This window comes from Propithecus coquereli, unplaced genomic scaffold (assembly GCF_000956105.1).
Source record: "Propithecus coquereli isolate 6110/MARCELLA unplaced genomic scaffold, Pcoq_1.0 Scaffold69, whole genome shotgun sequence".
Lineage (NCBI taxonomy): Eukaryota > Metazoa > Chordata > Mammalia > Primates > Indriidae > Propithecus > Propithecus coquereli.
Window position 1 is genome coordinate 5,410,089 of NW_012152951.1, and position 19,271 is coordinate 5,429,359.

The following is a 19,271-nucleotide window of genomic DNA, read 5'->3' on the forward strand; positions in this document are numbered from 1 at the left end:
CTTCTTAACTGGGTCTACTGTCACTTTATAGACTTTTCTAGGCTTTTTACAGATTATGAAGAGTGACAGCTTGATTTTTCAGCCCGTGTGCCTGTGCGGCAGATGCCAAACAGGATTTCCACACATGGGGACAGGTAGACCAGCTGCCTGTCTTCCCAGATGCTCTGACACACGCCTGTGCTGCCGTCCTTAGCTGGGGAAGGATGGGGATGCTGAGTCTGATACGTGTGTGTGTGTGTGTGTGTGTGTGTGTGTGTGTGTGTGTGTGTGTGTGTGTGTGTGTGTGTGTGTGTGTGTCGGGGAGGGCCGGGGCATCACTGAACATTCAGCCTAGACACAGGCAAAGGTGTGGAAGTGACAATCAAGGCTTGACCAACGGGACTCCCGAGACTGGCTAACTGTAGTCGAAGGGCGAGAGGACAGCGGCCAGGAATCGCTGGGCCACCAGGAAGACCTGCTGGGACACCCACGGTGGCTCAGGGCTGACTGCGGAACTCAGACTCAGGGCCACGGGTGGACGTGAGGGGCCGAGGGACGGCTTCTGCAAAGCTGGCACTAGGAGCCTCCTTGGAAGGAGGGTCGCCCTGGGTGGCACATGGCCCCCGCTCTCTCCTGCACGCCTCCCCACCATGAGGGTGAATGACACGACCTGATTTGCCCAGGACAACCCCGGTTTCAGCACTAAGAGTCCCACATCTGGGAAATCCTCAGTCCCAGGCACACTGGGGCAGGTGATGACGCCACCACCACAGGTCTTTGATTTTAGACTCCCCTGATCAGAGGGACAGCTTCGAGCCCTCCTGATGCCCCTGCTGAGGCCATCTCTGGCCACGTCTGCGGTGGCCAGCGCCCTGCTTGCCTGGCAGGCCACCTCTCCTTACCACCACAGATAGATGCCTGCCCAAGGCCGCCTCCCTCCCGTCCCTCGGAAAACATTCATCTAAGAATCGGGTAAAAATGTGCAGGAACAACTTGTGTGTGTTCGAGGCCATTTTAAGCACAAGGTTAGAAACGTATTTTTTAAAAAACAGAGAGGAGAGAGATTCATTTTAAAACTGCATAGCTGAGATCAGAGCTTTCATCTGTCACCTCTCGTGAGAATCGAGGGTCGGGTGTGGGTTCATTTGAAACAAAACGGCAGCTTGTTCCTTTTGTAGGGGAGGCTCGTGCGTCTCTGCGCTGTGGGTGTCACAGCGAGTCTGGCCTGTGACGTTTAGCCTTGGGTCTGGGGGAGCGGCTCCTCCGCTTTCGACCGCTGATGGCAAGAGGCCCCTCTGGTCTCTGGCTGGCCTGGGGTCTGCTGGGGGCGGGAGGGTGGGGGTCTGCTCGGAAAAGTTTGCTGCAGTTCCTCCCCCGAGAGCCACCCTGGAGAGAACCCAGCCCTGCAGAACTGCCGAGCTGTCTTCTGAGGAGCTCCCTTCCCGAGGAAGGGGGCCGAAGAGAAGGAGTGGAAGTAAAGTGCACTCTTAGCCTTGGAGACAGAGTCTCGATTCTCTTATTAGAATTTTTAAAAATACCTTTAAATTCTCCGTGGAGGAAAAAAAAAATCTCTTATAGGTTAACATAAAACCACTATGAAAGAGCAAAAGATATAGATCATGTAACCGAGAGATACAGTCAAAAGGACATACTACTTAAAAGAAAAAAAAAAAAACCCCTAATGCACAATATTTACCAATATTTAAATAATCCAGTTGAAACCATTTTTTTTTGTCATTAATGAAAAAATACACCACAGACGGTTACCTAAGCCGAGAAGAGTGGAGACGGCGGCGCCGGGGCAGAGGGATCAGAGGTCCGTTCGGACAGAGCTTCGCCAGATGCGTACGCACAGCACCAGACCCTGCTGGGTCGGCCCCCTCGAGTCAGTACAGTTTGTGAGAAACGAACACTTCAGAATTGCAGTAGAAAATATGGCCATAAAAAAAACTTCTGTCTTCCAGTCCTATGCAAGGAGGTGCACCATGCAAGACGGGGCTCGCTGGAGGGGCTCCCCTTCCCTGGCCCCGCCCCTGGGCCCCACCTCCAGAGCCAGTCACTTGCTTCCCGTGTGCACTGTCGTCACAGTGGTGGGCCTGGGTCTCCGCTCGGCTCCGACTCCTGAGACCCCTGACGAAGAGGAAATGAAGCTACAGAGCGTGGAAGGTGCCAGGCCTGCGGGGGAACAGCAGACGCGGCGGGGTTCAGGGCTCCGGAAGCCAGTTCTCACCCCTCCTCCCCACCACAAGGGCATCAGCTGGGCTGGGTTTGTGGGGGGGACCCCAACTTTTACCCACGTGACTCTACGTCTGTACCTACCAATCAGAAGACCTTTGCAATGTGTCCACAATGCTTTATTCTTAGACCCGACTGTCCTCTCCTTTCTTCATTATAATTATAACTGATTTGTATTTGAAAACACCATGGCTTTGCTACCATGATATGCCGGGTTCCGTGCATTGAGCACTTACTATGAACTACAGCCGGGCTAGCTGAATACACACTGTCATTGTAAGAATTGCTCGTGTCTTATAACCGCTCTGTGACGTACGTATTTTAAGAATGAAAAAGATTCTGACGCCTGGTTGGGGTGTTGCCTGAACTCTTGGCTGAGAAGCATTTTGTGACGTAGAGCACTTTGAAATAAGGACGTTCGTCTATTCCTGCGTGGACTTAGCAGTACCCTGGCCTGGGAAAGTTCCCAAGCGGATGTGTGGGCACCGGAAGGCCCTGACGTGGCTGCATCGGCCGCGGTTGGCCCTCCAGCGAGGGTCCCCAGGGATGTACAAGCACGAACACAGGGAGACCCATAACGTAAATTCCTAAGACGGGCTTTGCTGTCAACGTCATCGTTCGAATCTTTAAACAAATGATCAATCGGGGGCTCCCTTCCAGAGAGGGGGAAAGGAGTCACGGTGGAACACGAGTGTGGCTCTGCGAAGTGCAGCGGGCCGGGGCGGGGGGCGCACGCAGAGTTCTGGGGAAAATGTAAGGGCGGGGCGTCCCGAAGGCCATGCGTCCAGGCCTTTATCCGGACAGAGGCTGTGTAACCTGAGCCGTGGATTTCTCATCTATACGTGGAAATAGTGGTCTCTAGGGTCGTGTGAGTGTTAAGCGATTCTATTTTCTAAAATGTCCTAGGGTGACTGTGTGAATGGGATAAACTATTCAAAGTGCCCTGCACACAGTAGGTACTCAGCAAATGACGATCCTCCCCCCGCCTCCCCACCCCAGACGTGTCTTCAATGCCAGCTAAAGAACTCTGTTTTTGCTACATACGCACAATCTTTTTGGCTGGCCCGGCTGAGGTTGCTGGAGACACTTGCATTTGAACTGTCCAGGCTGCTGCCAAGATGTAGTTTTCTCATATGTCTCACGACAGCTGTGGCATTAAACGCTTGCTGAAATTTGAGAAAGGAAAAAAGCAGACAAAATATTCCAGCTAATTAGAAAAGACTCCGGCTGTGTCCTGTCCTGTCATTTATCCTGTTACCCCAAGCATTTCAGACTTCTTAAGTCATTCTCATGACACTCTAGAAAGAAAACTCACGTTTCCCTTTCTTCCAAAAGTGCGCTGATGTATAAAAACCCCCTCCCCATCAAAATATATTCTGGAGATTTAAAATAGTTTTCTTCTGATATCATAAACACATGGAATACATGTAAAACAATTCTCTATAATTTAAGTGACTTTTAGAATAACAGATATACTATAATACCTTAAAATCTGACATTGTAAGATAGTTATTTTCTTATTGTTGCTACTTTTGTCCTAAATATCATTTCCTTTGAATAAAGCAGGTCTGTGGAATCAATTTTGTTTCTTACTGTCTCTCTCATTGTTGGCTCTCAGAAAACAGTGGGCTCATAATTCCCCACGCTGATTAGAACATAAGAGTTTGGGTAATTAATAGATGATCACGAAAATTCTATGGTTTAAATCTGTCAATTTTTTTACCAGGAAATATTGGTGAGTTCAACTCAGGTTTCCTGGAGTTTTCCACCTTTCGTATCACTTTCATAAAAGTCAATTATTCAAATTTCTAGCAGAGTGAAGAAAGACCAAAGGGATTATGTTGCTTAAGAAACAGCACATTAGTACGAGCTGTCACGACTGCTGTTTTTGCATCATGGAAGGGAAATGTTTAATCATTCTCTCTATCCCTCTCACACCATGACGCTCCAAGTTTTAATTATTATTGGTTAAAATTGGCAAAATTATTCGGGTGAGGTTCTGGGGAATTTTCTCCAAACTCAGGTGACAGTAACCTTTACAAGTGAGAAATGCTCCAACGGTAGCACAAGTTGCATGGGAGTGGTCACAGTCACCGGGCGTTTAACACACTCAAGACTTACTCTCCATTTGCTTTTGGCGAAATTCTTCCGGATCTGGGCGCTGACGGACTCGTGGATGTTTTTGTTGAGGGCGGTGTCACCAGCGATCCTGAAACAGAGGCGGAGATGCTTCTTTGAAGCGTTTCTTCAGGGCTCTGATGGAGGTTGGCTGGGCAGAGGGTGGCCACTGCCCTGCCAGCTGCCCAGGCCACCACCTGGCTCTTCCCTGAGCCCACATACTCCTCCACCAACACCCCAAAGTCCTACCTGTCTTCCATACTCTGCACCCTCCCTGGACCCGCCAACACCCTTCTGGTTGGCCTCACCACCTGGCTCTTTTTTCCTCTTTTGACTGAATTCCTACACCATCGGAATCCACGACGCCTCCCAGGACCTCCGTGCCATCGACCCCGCTCACATCCTGGGACTCTGCGCTCCCTCCTGGCTCCAGCCCAGCTGAGCGAAGCCCTGTGTGTGACGCTCTGCTTGGCAACACCTGCTCCGTGCTCAACCCTGCCTGTGTGCCCTCTGCCCCTGCATCTCCTAGAAAGTTCTCAGAACTTGGAGGACCACATTCACTCTACATTCAACTGGGCCCTCGACGGCCCTCAGCAATCTTTCCTTTAGCTGTTGCTTGTTCCTGAACCTTCTCCGATCAGCAGGGCAGAACTCAGCTGTGCTTATCAGCCCTGTCTGTAGAGTCCTCTGCACCCTGCTCTTTGCCCCCTCTGCTATCTCTTTCTTGGGTCTTACATCTTTCCCCCTCTCTCAGCTCACAATCTCTAGGCTTGGAATTACCCGGAGGTCACTCACAGCTCTTGCTACCCACACACATTCCCTTCCGGATGGCAGCAAACTCCCCGCACTGTCCCTCTCCCTGTCCCCCAACCACCGTGTTCTCCTCTCAGTGTTTTCCGGGCTTTAATCCCTCCATCTTCCTCCAGCACCAAACTACCAAATTCCAGGTTGGTATCTGATGCCTAAGATCAGACAGGCATTAATTGACTCTTGGCAAAGTTAAGGGGCAGATGCCAAGGCCTGGCTGGGAGCTAACTGGTAAGTGAGGAACGTTTCCCAGACCCCGACTGTCCTGGGGACAAAACAGCCTGGACACCACCGACTGCTACTTCCAGCTGCCTCGAGAGATGAAAGGAACAAGCTCAGGGCTTATTCAGACCAGAAAGCACCCCACCCAAACTCCCCCCCAGAAACGCAAAACGGGGTGAACGCCCAAAAAGTAAAGCCGGGCCAAGCAAGCCCGGGGTTAAAAACCAAGCCGAAAACCCCAAACAAAAACAAACTCCCCCCAAAAAACACCCCCCTCCCTCCCAGCAGGGCTGGAAACACAGCCAAGAGCGCTCTCAGAAAGTCACCCCAGTGAACCAGGTTTCCATCTCCAACCAATGGCAACTGCCCCCTCTTCCCAGACACACATCCCTGAAACAGAGATGGGGTATCTGAATGGGCAAATCCATGTGAAACCAGAGTCAGGAGGTTAGGGAGCTGGAGACATCTTCATGGAGCTTTTTCTGCTAGACAACCCATGGGAGAGTTTCCTCCTGGACCATGTTTAAAAGCTACATCCTCAGAAAAGGATGCCAGTTCCAACTTGTCAGTGGCCAGCTGTTTCTCGGAAACGACAGGGCCAAAGCGGTAGGAAGGATGGAATTCCTGGGGCCGAGCGCTGCTGCAGGGCGGGATGGACGCCAAAGCAAACAGGCTGGTTACAGGGGGGTCAGGGAGACCCCGGGCCTCGGGATCCACCTGCGTGTCCGCAGCGTGGTCTCAGACACTTTGAGCCTGGGGCCTGCTGCCTGTGCTCTGCTTCCCGTGCCATGTCTGTCGGTTCACGCGGGCCCAGATGGAAGGAAAATGCAAGCTTTCGATTATTTTAGGAATGTTTCCTGCTCACTTGCCACAGCCCTACGCTGTGCTACAGCTGGGTAGGAGTCCAGCTGTGCAGAAGGTGGCCCAAAGACTCCCTGTTCGGCAGCCTTCTTTCAGGGGAGGGTGCTGCCACCTGGGGCCACAGCAGCACAACATGGTCCTCCTCAAATGGGCACCACAATGACAACAGTTGCTGCTGCTCACGTAAGCTAGGAAGTTTACAGTAACAATGCAGGACACTGACGTCAGTATCATTCGCCCACAGAACCAGAGGCATGGAATCGTAAAACTGGAAGGGACCTTAGCGGTCACCTAGATTGTCCTAGGAATTAACCAATACTTTGGATATAGCAGCATTTCCTTATACAGCTGTAGACATGCACATACGTGTAAAGCGATGGATGCACATGTTTTATTCGTGTCTCTCTTGCTGTCTGGTTTTAATATCTACACGGACAATAAAGATGGTATTTATAGAACCACACCTTTCGTGGCCTGTCTTGCTATCCTTCTCTGCGCACAGACCACCAAACTCATCTCTCCTTGCTGCTAGTGTTTTTGCTTCATATGTGGTCTACTCTACTTCCACCGCTCTGCGTCTGCATTTTTCTAGCCGCTTGCTTAAGACAGCCTTGATGATGCTTGGCGTGAATCCCAGACAGTGCTTTGCCGGACTCCTGGGCTGCCACCCGATTCCTACGGCAGATTAGAGCTCAGGTGGCTGGAGCCTGGAAGAGGGGTGGGGGTCTCAGTGAACATTCCGGTGTATAACGGTTAATTTTATGGTAAACTTGGCTAGGCCACGGTACCCAGAGGTTTTTGGCCAAATGCTAGTCTAGATAATGCTGTGGAAGTATTTTTTTAGATGAGATTAACATTTTGTCTGTGGTAATACCACCCTGAACGCGCTTGATCTCGTCTGATCTTGGAAGCTAAGCAGGGTCGGGCCTGGTTAGTACTTGGATGGGAGATTAACATTTTAATCAGTAGACTTTGAGCAAAGCCTGTGAGTGTCCATAACGTGGGTGAGTCCCACTTAAATCAGCTGAAGCCCTAAGAGAAGAGGAAGAGGAAACACCGTCTCCAGACTGTCTTTGGACTCAAGCTGCAATATCAGCTCTTCCAGGTCTCCAGACAGCCCTGCGGATTTTTGGACTCTCCAGCCCCTACAATCATGCGAATCAATGTCTTCATTCCTTAAAATCAATTAACCTCTCTCTCTCAGTCTCTCTGTCTTGCTCATCCCTGTAGGTTGCTTGTCAATGCTGTTCACCATAAGCTAGGAAGTTTACAACAGCATAGGATGCTGACACTAGCTTCAATCTTATTCACCTGCAAAACCAGAGACAGACGCTCATAACAACTGACGTGGACAGAGGAGCTCCTCTGAGGTGCTGCCCTGTAACAGCCATGGGGGGTCAGCAGCCTGGGGGGCCTGGCCATGCACCACCGAGAGGAAGGCAGGCCTCAAGTGAACGGGGCTTGGGAACTGGTGAGAGGGCTGCCTGCTTTCTGCATGGAGACCTTTGGAAAGAGCCTTCTCCTGCCTGGAGGGGTCTGTTTCGAGGCTAAGGGAAGGAGTCTGTGATTTCTGAGGCCTCGCTAGCCCTGGGTGGTCTTGGTGAAGTTGGACGTGCAGGTGAGGGATGACAGATCGTGCTCCCCGGGTGCAACAGATGTGTGAGAACACGCTTGCAGAGAGGGGAACTGGGGAAGCTCGCTCCGCTGCAGGGATGGCTCCACCTCTTGCCGGCTCCCAGGGGAGCCTGCACTCTCCTTTGCCCGGGAGGTTTTACATAAAAGAGACAAGTATGTTATAAACACGGGCAAGTGAGGAGTTTCAGCTATGCTTGGGACAAACGCATTTGTTTTTGTCATTTTCCAGCGTTTGACTTTCTGGAAGTCTTGAGACGCATAGTGAAAATGATAAAGTGCCAAGAAATAATCACCTGTGAATCAAGCCCTTCACTGCTACAGCTCACAGGCTCGGACACAGCCTGGTCACTCTGAAGTCTTCCAGCTGACGCCACAGGCGCCCGGCGCATTCAGCACAGCGCCCACCATAGAGCTCCGTCTGCAAGGCCCCCAGGACCTCCAGCCCAGCGTGCGGAGGCTGAACCCACTCTCTGCCCTGAAGCCTGCATCTCCTCCCAGCGCAACCATCTCCCCAGTCCCTTCGGCTGGAACTTGGGAATAGTCCCCGACCCCTCACTTTCTTAACCTGCCCGCCAGTGCTCTGCCCAATGCCTGTGGCTTCTCTGCCCGAGTGGGATGCATTGTCCTCTGCACCCCTCCCCATCCCTGTCCTGTTGCCCGCCAGGCCACTGTCACTCTCCTCTGGGCCAGCCTCCTCCCACCTCTGCACTGCACCTTCCTGCCACATCCCCTCTCCCACCACTCACCCTCTCTCCTGTGGCCAGATCAGGCTTCCTAAAATCAAACCGATCACCCTGCTTCAAACCTGTCAGGGGCCCCACCGCCCAAAGGGAAAAGCACAAATCCCTTGGTACAATAATAAAATAATGGCCACTCGCACACGTGTCGGGGGCCAGGCACTCGTCTTCGTCACATGGAGGCTGTATGTTGCTGCTATTCATGATCTCAATTCTACGGAGGCAGTCCCCAGGGCTAAGGAGCTCGTCCACACAGCAGTAAGTGGTGAAGTCGGGGCTGGGAGTCCAGCAGGCCAGGCCGGAACCTGCCAGTTCCTGCATTCCGTTCTAGCCTCCCCTCCTGCCTGTTTCCCTTGTCCGCTCTTATTCCAGAAAACCAGGTGCTGGTGGCTTCAGGACTGGACGTATGATTGTACCCCCAGCCCCATGGCCCCGGCTGTTTGCCCTGCCTGGAGTGCCGCTGTCCCCTCCCTGCTGGCCTGGGGGAAGCTTCTCACAGTGTAAGACTCGTGGGCATCGTGTTCTGCAGAGCCCACCTCACCCCACTTCCAGGCCCCTCAGTAAAACTGACCTCTCCCTTCTTTTGGTTTCTCCCATTGGCCAAAGTGACTTATTAAAAATATCAAGATGATGCACAATCATCTTGACTACTTTTCCAGAACATTCTTTCCTTCTGCCCCTAACCCTCTCCTTTCTTCCTCTTTTCTTCTCTTTCAGGAGTATCATTTTGGAATCGGACAGTGCACCCCTGGCTCTGCCACTAGCTAATTGTGCAGTGTTGGCTAAGTTACTACCTCTTCTATTTCCTTAGCTCTGAAATGAAGATGAAACCTACCTCACGGGGTTATTTATTATAAAGAAAAAAGGAGACGATACATTAAAGCAATTAGCTCAGTGCCTGGAACACGATAGAGACTGACGAAGTGACGGGTGTCACCCATTAACATGCTGTGAAACTGGGTCAGGACACTACCTGTGGGCAGGTCTGCTTTGGAAGGCCAACCTGCACGTGAGACCCTGGAGGAGATGCCACAGAAGACAGCTGGCTAAACAGGGGATGGTTTTCTTGAGTGCTTCCTAAAAGAATTTTAGGAAGGTTCTGTGCATTTATTTTCACTATATTGAGTATTTTACTACTCTTGGCATTTGTTTCAAAGTGGATGCTCATGGTGCTTTAATAATAAGAGCTACAATTAGTTAAGCATCTATTATGTACCAGACATCATGCTAAACCCTTACAGGTACTATCTCTGTGATTTTTCAGGTCAACTCTGTAAATTAGGTATTGTTATTCTCATTGTAACAGTGAAAAATCTAAGGCTCAGAAAAGTCAAGTATAAGCCCAACGTCACAGCTAGTTGACAGGAAAGCTGGGTTCTAACTGCTGAAAATGTGAAAAAAGCCATAAGCTATTAACTATTCCCTCTAGAACTGAAGAAACACTAATTCAAAAAGCATCTTAAAGGGAAAAAAACAGGCAACTTCTATTCATTTAACTACTGAGTAATAAACTCAAGGAATAAAACTCCAATCTTAATGACTCATTGGGCAATTACTTTAAATAAAAATGATCCTTAAAAACTTTCTGCAAGGCGACAGAGCAACAGCTGTCTTTTGCACCCTGACTTCTCATGAATGCATTCGGAAGATCATGTCCTGAAGGCATGAAAGTGTTCAAATGATGGCTTGAAGACAGAAGTACAGACACCAGCCACGATGAGATGAAACTGACAACCGTGTGGATTTCATAAATGAGAACGGCCCACAGAGAGCTGACTCTGGGAGGCATTAGATGGCACAGTCTGCGTACCGGGTGATTTCTCTTACCATGGGTGCCGCGCCGCCTGCTCACAGGTGTATCTTTTATTCGGGTCTTTTTCCATCAGGTTTCGAATGAAGTCTTTTGCTGTTCAAAAAGAAGGCACATCGGAAGGGGTCACTTTGTGGCTAGAGATACGACAGTATGATGTACCACCACATCGTTGGGAGTATCGTGTACGGCATGAAAGATACGAGACCAGCTCTCCAAGGTCCCTACTGTACCTTGGACCACAAAAGGCATCAGCACTTGGGGAAAAAGAAGGCCAGGCCTGGGGCCTCCAAGGGTGACCTGGCGAGTGAGGGGGCAGCAGGGCCAGGCTCAGGGCCCTGACTCCCCAGCTGCAAGGCTCTTGTCTCTAGCTGCTAGTGAAACCTTTGGTTCAGAGAAGAAAGTATCTTTGTAATCATGTGCCTCTAATTAGTTCCCCACTGCCTTAGAGGGCTGATTTGGTGACGTCCTCTCCATGTGTTTAGACGTGGCCGATAAAGCTAAACCCACCGAGCTTCCTGCTCAATCCTGGAGGTTCTGGGCTAGGCACTGTGGATACCGAGTCCTCAGGGAACACTGCATGCAGCCCACGCAAACTATTACAAACCACTCCTGGAGCACCCAGATTGGGGTGTGGTGAGGACAGGTGGAGGAGGGAGTCCCCATCCCACAGCCTGGCCCAATGAGCCAGATGTCCCAAGCTTGTCCTCTGCTTTGCAAGTGAAGCCCAAATACGTAGCTCATGAAGCTTCCTCGAGCGCTGTTATGAACTGTGTGCTGTGAGTGTGTTGGCACATGCATATGACCCCCCAAAGTCCGTATGCTGAAATCCTGACCCCTATGTGATAGCATTTGGCGGTGGGGTCTTCAGGAGGTGATGAGGTCGTCACGGTGGAGCCCTCATGAATGGGATAAAAGAGACCCCAGAGAGCTCTCCTGCCTCCCTTTGCCCTATGAGGACACGGTGACAAGATGCTGTCTGTGAACCAGGCAGTGGGCCCTCACCAGATACTAAATATGGCAGCACCTGTATCTTGGACTTTCCAGCCTCTAGAACTGTGAGAAATGAATGTTGGCTGTTGAAGCTGCCCAGTCTATGTTATATAGCAGCCAAAACGGACTAAAGCAGGAGCCTCAGGACCTCTCTGAGCCCCCCAGGGATCCCTGGGCCTATCAGGGTCAGGTGGTCTGGGTCCAAGTGTCACACCTGCTGGGGGCTGCACGTGGGAGACCTACCAGAGTCAGAGATGTCATCCCAGTAGGGGGAGTCAAACTCGTACTCTGCCTTGAGGATCTGTTCGAAGAGCTTGGAGTCATTCTCATCATAAAAAGGAGGGTAGCCACAGAGCCTGGAAGACAAGATGGTATAAGATCTGAAACGTCTGTTTATCCAGTGCGTTGGTTTTACACTCTGCCTGGAAGGAAGAGACATTATCACTTGGATTAAGAAAACCTGCACTGTGTGTGCTGCAAATATAATGTCAGCAAAGGGACCACACATTTCATGGGCACAGGTGGCACAGAAGTAAAATCATGATTCAATAAATAGAAAAAGGGTTAATTCAGGCAATATCAAATGTCAATACCTATATTTAAGTCCACCTGACCTCTTACATTATCGACCACAGAGCCCCATACACCCTAAGAACCCACCAGATAGACTTCTGTGCATAAATGTTACTGATCTTATTGTCTGAGATCCTGGCCCCAATAGATGATGGGTTGGTAGAAAAAGCAAAAAATATATATGTTTAGTATACATTTCAGGGCCCTTCCAAGTGCATTTTATTTAAGAAATCATTGGAGGAAGAAAATGAAATTTTATGATCTTAAGTTCCCAGTTGGCAAAAGTCACCTCAACTTGTACATTATCACCCTACCACATCCAGATTAGGTAGGTGGAGGGTTGTGGTTTTGCCCACGAACATGCAGTATCAGTGTGGTTGATACAAGTCATAAGCCTGCGGTAACATAACACGATCCATTTTTCCACACAACCATTTCAAAGTTGATTTTTAAAAGATCATATTAGGATGTTGGTGCAAGTAACACATAATTTATAGCTCTGGTGGGACAACAGCCACCTGACAACCATAGTAGGAACAGAAATTTCGATTAAATACAACAACTGCCATTTGTTCTATAAAATCGTGGATTCTTATTCCAGTTCTGTTATCAGTTCTGATGCCACCTTTACCATTATTTGGCCATGGGTGCGTTTTGGGGGGACCAAAATTTCCTTTTCTGAAAACGTGGAGGGTCAGACTAGAAAATTCCTAATGTTCTTTCTGGCTTTAAGGTGCTGTGGCTCTATGACTCAGTCTGGCTGGATAAAACACTTGGGAAAAGACCTAGACCAGGCTTGGGGCCTGCGTGCCAGAGGGGCAGGCGCTGGCTGGGGTGGGGCAGGCGCTGGCTGGGGTGGGACAGCAAGAGAGAGGTGGGACTGAAGCCACAGTTATAAGTGGCTACAGAGCAGGGGACAGCAGCGCTTGAATCTAGAGGGCCAGGCGCAAAGCTGATAGCACAGAACTCACTTCTGGGCTGCGACAACCATGACCCAAGCTCTGAATAGGCCACTATTGCTCAACACCCAGCTCCACCTAGAGACCAGTTTAGTGAGAACGATTAACAGGCATCAGCAGACTGCAGGCCTGCCGGGGATGAGGCTGTCAGCAAATAAGAAATGCAATAAAGGTCAGAAACACAGCCTTGGTACCACCGTGCTCCTGCCATGGGACGCGTATCGATGGCTGCCACTGTGCAGGGAAATGGCTGACGACAATTTGAAAGGCTGTGAGACATTCCGTGGGCCCATAGATTCAAAATCATCCATCCCCACAAGGTTGTTTTAGGAGCTAAGAGCCCGGAAAATTTCATTTTTAAATATTTGCTGCTTTTGGCGAAATCAACAGGGGCCAGCGCTTCTGAACGCACCACCAAGACTTCTCCGCCCAAGGAAACCCTGCAGCCGGGAGAGCCGCGTGTGAATTTCCGCATGTGAAATAAAATGTGCATGTTAGGAAAAGCAGACAGAGCAAAATGTTAGTTTGTCTTGGGGAAAAACTACACTTCACATACGTGAGGTTTTTGTTTATTTACAACCGCATGTGTTTTTATTTTATGGTCTGGCTTTCTCTGCAAGGAAAAAATTCTTTAAGAAAATTCCGAGGAAGATTGATTCTTCTTGTGCCAATTTTCTTAATGTATATTCCAGTCTCTTCTGGTCTTAGCTCTTTTTTGTTTCTTGGGGTTTTTTTGTATAGAATACTGTGTTGAGGCGGCTGTCCCATGGACAGAAGACAAGGAAACGGATCTAGCTGGGAGCCTAAAGTAAGTTAGAATTAAGAAAGAAGATTTAAAAATAAGGACTGTCAAGTTAACAGAAGGGCAAAGAGAAGTTGTAAGATCTTCCTTAGATCTAGAAGTTTCACAGGGGGCTCCCTGTCATTAGCAGGTGTTTGTGGAGGTCGCCTGAGGGGAGGAGTAATCTTCCCATGCAGAAGGTGGGGCTTCCGTCACCACAGGGCTGCCTATTTGCACTTGGAACCCCTGTGCAGGAATGTTCCAGAACTGGGACTTATTTTACATATCAGACCCTTGAAATAATCTACATATTATGTCACCACGGGGACTCAAATAAAGCCATTCCCCATTTTTCTAGGCCTCCAAGTTTATGATTCAGAATAACATCTGAATTCCCCAACCCAGGGACTGTCACACCCAATAAGGGCCACCCCCCTTCAAAAGCCTCTTGCTCACCTCCACCCAGCTCCGGGACTCTCTTCCGGTTGCCATTTGATCGGCCTGTGGCACATGTGTGCAAATGTACTACTAGATTCTAGTTTGTTCTTTCAGTTCGGCCTCGATTGAGCATTTATTTGGGGTCAGGAACTCCTCTAAGAGCCTTGCTGCAGTATCTCACTTAAACCTCACTCCCCCACGGGGTAAGAGTCCAGACATCCTCCAAGGCCCCTTTAGAGACACTCTCCCCTCCGCTCTGTGCCTCGGGAGGCTGATCTATGGGGACGGATGAACAAGCAGTAGTGAACTCTCTGACGCTGTCAGGGCTCAGCGGAGACGGGGAAGGAGGGGAAACCGAGGACGGGGGTCTACTGCCCTGGTCCCTCTCATCCGGCTCTCGGCCTGGTTACACCGCCTGGCTGGAGGCTGCCACTCCTCTCCTGGACTCTGATTCTGGCGGCCTCCCCTCCTCCCCTCGTTCCCTTGGGTGCAGAGGTGTTTCCAGCTCAGCTGCTGCGGAGCCCACACCTCCGTACACAGTCCTTGCACCTCCCTCGTTTGAGAGGCAAAGGCACGGACGTGCAGCCGCGTCAGGACCTGGGCCCGCTCCGTGACTCCAGCCTGCGTTCTTAACTGGCCTGCCTGTTCACTGCAGGGCAGGAGACGGGAGAATTGAACCTTCTGCCTCAGTCTGACTTTGAGTTCTCTCTGCAGGTCATGTGGTTTGTCCCCTCTGCCCCTCTCCCTGCCTCTCCAACCCCGCCTCCCACAGCCTGGGCCTGGTTCGGCAAGATGCTTAGGGCTGGCTCCCTGCACACAGCACACGCTTGTTTCTGGACCAAGGTAGGGGTATGCGCTCTACCCGGGCTGCCCTGCCTCTGCCCCTTCACCTGACGCTGGGATGCCCTCGAAAATCAGCTGGGTGTCACGAGGAAGACCAGCCCCTCTCTGCCAGGTGGGCAGGTGCCCCGAGGTGTGCCCCCAACCCCACCACAGTGGGCAGCTCCACGGTGCCACTGCCCACGCCGTACACAGCTCGGACCTGGCCACGAGCTCCCTAAGCCAGGACCATGCCCTGTCTGTGGATTCAAAGTGCCCGAGCCATGACAAATGCCCGGAGCCCGGACGCATGCCCACGCTCATAAAGAACAGGCCTCACCTCTGACTGCTGACCCCCCTGGCTGGGCTCTGACGCAGAGATAAGGACCTAGGATGCAGGAGGGCTCACCAGGGCCCTAGCCCAGGGAGTCCTCAACTTCCCCACCTACCCTGAGCCCGCCCTCCTGCACGTTCCCCCTGCGGGAGGGGGTGGAAACAGCATCCCTGTGCACCGAGGACAGAGGTTCTAGAAGAGCCCAGTGTGCAGGCGCTGCGTTGAGAGCAACCTGGCCTGCCTTCGTGGAGAGAATGCTCTGTGGTCCGAGGTACCGAAAATGCCAGTCCTGGGCGTGGCCACAGTCCATAAAGGAGGAGGTTTTCCACGAAGGGAAAGGCTTTTGAAGTAAATGAATGTGAAAATTGGCCCTGGCCAATCACGGCTGATTCAGCGGCGCAGTTTTTCTTGGACGCTGAAATGCTACAATAGCATAAAAGCCCTGTCGAGAGGCCCTGTGAGTTCGCACGGCCATTATCCTACAGCGAGCCACGCTACTCCTGCTCGTTCGCCCCTGGCCACGTATCTGCATCCCCGTGACAACGATGTCCCCTGAAAGGATTTCTAAATAATGATCGTAGAATCATGCAGTATTTGTCTCTGTGCCTGGCTTATGTATGCACTTAGCATAATGCCCTGAAGGTCATGCGGTTGCATGCTGCAGAACTGTCATCTTTTTTAAGGCCGAACACTATTCCCTGATACGTGTATACCACATTTTCTTTACTGTCATCTGCCCACAGCCATTTAGGTCTCTTGGCCACCTCTTGGCCATTGCTATGAACACGGGAGTGCTGATATCTCTTTGAGATCCTGACTTCAGTCCTTTCGCAATTGCTAGATTTTATGGTAGTTCTATTTTTAATTTTGTGAGGACCCTCCACGCTATTTTCCATGGCGGCTACACCATTGCATTCCCCACAACACTTGTCTTTTGTGTTTTTGGTTTCTCAAAGTCACACATACGGCCAACAGGCATATGAAAATGTGCTCAGAGTCACTGATCATCAGGGAAATGCAAATCGAAACCACAATGAGACACTGCTCTCCACCTGTTAGGATGGTACTGTCAGGCAGTGTTTGTGACAGTAGTTCCAGGTGGATCTTATAGTCCTTCAACATCCTCATTTTTGATCAGCCGACACACACATATTCACTTAGTACCTCAGGTATACCTAGCATTCATTCATCTGTCAAATATTTATTTTGTACCTACTATATACCAGCCACGAGGCTTGATACCTAAGTAAGAATCAGTTCCTGCCTTTAGGAGCTCAGTCAAGTGGATAAGAGAGACACATACCACATAATAAGGACAAGCAGCAGCAATGACAGAGATCTGCAGAGGTGACCACAGGTGCACAGAGCACGGGCACCCACACCACGTGGCTTTGGGAAACTGCCCACTCTGGGAAGTGGCTCCAGGCAGTTCCTTGTGGGTGGGGTGAGTGGGAGACGGGGCAGCTGAGCCACGTCAGGGCGACCCACGAGGCAGCCAGACGCCAGTGGATCTCACCTGGTGTGGACTGAAGACTCCGAGGACTAGGAAGAGGCTCAGAGGTGAGGCTGGGAGAGAGCCCCCTGCCCGGGCTGCCTCCACGCTGGGGCTTCCGGGCCATTCTTCTCGAGGCCATGCAACAAACCCCTTCTGCTTAAGGCAACCTGAGAGAATCTGTTCCCTGCAACCAGAAGTGCCAACGTCCCACAGAGGGTAAGATGAGCGATTCCACCAGGCCGGGGTGAGCGGGAGCAGGTGCGTGGTAGGGAGGCAGGTGCAGGCAGGTGCAGGCAGGTGCAGGCAGCTGGAGGCACAGGCCTGATGCCAGAGGCAGGTGTGGCCTGGGGACGCTGAGACAGAGCCAACAGCATTTGCGTGAACGCCGGGAGAGTGGACAGCATCACTCTGCGATGCTGTGGACACGATCCTGGGTCCCAGACAGTCCCTCCTGTCTGATCTGGCCTGCAGATGTGTGTGTTTGGCCAACGGTGATTTCAAACAAATGTGGCTCTCAATGAAAACACACAGGTGTCGATCTAGCTTGGTCATCACAGCTCCCACAAGTCACCAGAGTCTTGGCACATGCAAGCACGTACATATGTGTATGGGGACCAGAAGTCGGATTCCCTGGAAGTTTAGCACAGACTGGATGGCTGCATGAAAACAGCTCATTTATCCGCGTCTTTGCGTGTGCCAGCAAGCCCCAGCATGAGCAAAAATCACCCAGCTGATCACTCACCATGTTATCTCCCTGGCCCTCCACCAGCTAAGTTGGTGACTTTGAGTAAAGGGCCAAGGACAGAGTGTGGGAGAAGGCCACTTTCAGGGGAGCAGGAGCTTGAGCACTCTGTTAGGCATGCTGGGCTACACGAGCTGCACAAGGCACGAGTCCTGCAGGCAAGAGCACATGGCTGGATGCCCCGGGGAGGGAGGATTCCTCCTCACACCTGCTGCAGGAAGGCCAGGAGAGGTAATCAGGGAAGGCTCCTGGGAGGAGGTGTGAGCTGCATCTACATTTGTGATTCAGGCTCATGCCCATCATGGTCACCTGGGAAGCTTGTAAAAACTTAAAAGATGCCCACATCCTCCCCAACCAAGCACGTCTGAATCTCTGGGCAGGGCCTGAGTATTTTAATTTTTGGTCTTTTTTTAAAAAAATGATAAAGGTAATTCATGCCCACAGTTTAAAAATTCAAATAATACAGAAGAGTATAGGGCCAGGCACAGCACAGTGGCTCACACCTGTAATCCTAGCACTCTGGGAGGCCAAAGCAGAGGATTGCTTGAGGCCAGGAGTTCAAGACCAGCCTGAGCAAGAGTGAGACCCCATCTTTACCAAAAAATAGAAAAATTAGCCGGGCATGGTGGCGCGTGCCTGTAGTCCCAGCTACTTGGGAGGCTGATGCAGGGGGATTGCTTGAGCCCAGCAGTTTGAGGCTGCAGTGAGCTATGACGACGCCACTGCACTCCAGCCCAGGTGACAGAGCGAAACCCTTTCTCATAAAGGAAAAGTTCACTGTCAGATCCTCATTCCCACTCCTGCTACTAATTTCCTGTGAACAGTTTTTGGACATTTTCTTGGCATGTACGAGCATGTACGTTTGTGTGTGGGAGACCAGAATTCACATTGCCTGGAAGTTTCGCACGGACTGGATGGCTGGGTAAGAAGAGCTGGCAACCTTGCTTCTTTGCACATACTAGCGAACTCCCAGCATGAACAAAAATGACCCCTCCCACCAGCACCTGCCCGTCTGATGCCACAACTCACAGGTGGCACCTCCTGCTCCCAGCCTGAGTCCTCAAACCAGAAGCTGAAAAGTATGTGTGAAGAAGTATTTTTCAAATTTGGGGGATTTACACAGTCACAGTTTTTTTTTGTTTTGTTTTGTTTTTTGAGACAGAGTCTGGCTCTGTTGCCCCGGCTAGAATGCCGTGGCATCAGCCTAGCTCACAGCAACCTCAAACTCCTGGGCTCAAGCGACCCTCCTGCCTCAGCCTCCCGAGTAGCTGGGACTACAAGCATGTGCCACCATGCCCGGCTAATCTTTTCTGTATATATTTTTTTAGTTTTCCAGATAATTTCTTTGTATTTTTAGTAGAGACGGGGTCTCGCTCTTGCTCAGGCTGGTCTCTAACTCCTGACCTTGAGCGATCCACCCACCTTGGCCTCCCAGAGTGCTAGGATTACAGGCGTGAGCCACCGCGCCCGGCCCACAGTTTTATTTTGAGGGCCAGAAGTCATCCTTTGGTCTGATCTCTCATTTAGGGCACTGGGAAAGTGAGTCCCAGAGAGATGAAGAGATGGTCTCAAGGACACAGCCAGTGACAAACCTGAACATCTGCCCAGGGCTCTGGCCTAGAAAAACCAAAACCACCTTAATCCAATCCCATGAGTATTCATGGAGCACCATCCCTAGTGAAAATGCTGATCAGATCACAGCAAATGAGACAGGCCTGGGTTTTGCCCCTCGG

At 50.9% G+C, this 19,271-nt stretch overlaps 1 protein-coding gene across 2 annotated transcripts in view; it reads right to left on the minus strand.

The window, feature by feature from the left end:
• Positions 1 to 1,533: 1,533 nt before the first annotated feature.
• CAMK1D (calcium/calmodulin-dependent protein kinase ID) overlaps positions 1,534 to 19,271 on the minus strand; it is a 313,071-nt gene continuing 295,333 nt past the window's right edge. Inside the window, exons 7-11 of one of the 2 annotated variants that reach the window (XM_012660919.1) lie at positions 11,641 to 11,753; positions 10,422 to 10,500; positions 4,336 to 4,423; positions 3,263 to 3,380; positions 1,534 to 2,154 (exon numbers count right to left, since the gene is read on the minus strand). In XM_012660919.1, coding sequence (XP_012516373.1) covers positions 2,036 to 2,154; positions 3,263 to 3,380; positions 4,336 to 4,423; positions 10,422 to 10,500; positions 11,641 to 11,753 — 517 coding nt within the window. In that variant the 3' untranslated portion in view covers positions 1,534 to 2,035. Of the gene's footprint in view, positions 2,155 to 3,258; positions 3,381 to 4,335; positions 4,424 to 10,421; positions 10,501 to 11,640; positions 11,754 to 19,271 lie in introns of both variants that reach the window. The other variant, XM_012660920.1, reaches the window with a different exon arrangement.